This window comes from Formica exsecta, unplaced genomic scaffold (genome assembly GCF_003651465.1).
Source record: "Formica exsecta isolate Colony F162 unplaced genomic scaffold, ASM365146v1 scaffold2, whole genome shotgun sequence".
NCBI lineage: Eukaryota > Metazoa > Arthropoda > Insecta > Hymenoptera > Formicidae > Formica > Formica exsecta.
In genome coordinates, this window is record NW_021849297.1 from 5230380 (window position 1) to 5231089 (window position 710).

The 710-nt window shown below is 35.6% G+C and overlaps 1 protein-coding gene across 1 annotated transcript in view; it reads right to left on the reverse strand.

Moving 5' to 3' along the window:
* Positions 1-710, reverse strand: part of LOC115234231 — an 8211-nt gene that overhangs the window by 6252 nt on the left and 1249 nt on the right. The window contains 1 exon segment of the mRNA XM_029805091.1: positions 430-710. Within this exon segment, the coding sequence (XP_029660951.1) occupies positions 430-710 (281 nt within the window).

Consider the following 710-nt stretch of genomic DNA (forward strand, 5'->3'; position numbering starts at 1 on the left):
ATATTTATGGTAAGCAAAAAATAAATATTTATAGTAATATTTTGTAAATATTTCTCAATATTTTTATGATATTTATGATAAATCTTTATGATTTGTTAGATCTAAGATCACAAAAATATTTATAAAATATTTTGATATATATTTACAAAATGTTTAAATAATTATAAATATTTTGTACATACTTTATAAATATTGTGTGCTGTCTGGGATATATATAGTATACAGATAAATAAATAGTATAAATAGATTAATCAAAAGAAAATTTGTTGTATCATCGTGTATGTGGGTAATGTATTGAAATAATTAATAAATAGAAAGGATGAACCGGCAAACGCGCATCAATCGACGACGAAACGAGGAGATGACGTCTACATCATGGAATTCGTGGACGAGAAGTTGAACTACTAGTTGCATTGGATTTTCGCTTACTTCCTTTGCAGCTTCTCCTCCCACGTTAGATGATCCAGACGACGCTTCTTGCTACGCGTGCAGCTATCTGCAGTTTTGATGAATGTCGCGAAGTCATCGTCCGAACGTATCTCTTCCTGCTTGGGAGAAACCTGAAGAATCTTCCTGGCGTCCATGCTCGCCTTGTCTGTCAGAATCGACGCGGTGAAATTCAACCTGGGTAACGCGCTGCGTGTCAGCTCGTTCACCTGGAGCGCCTTGGGATTGGGTAGTCCCTTAGGAAAGGTGATTATGACGCTCTT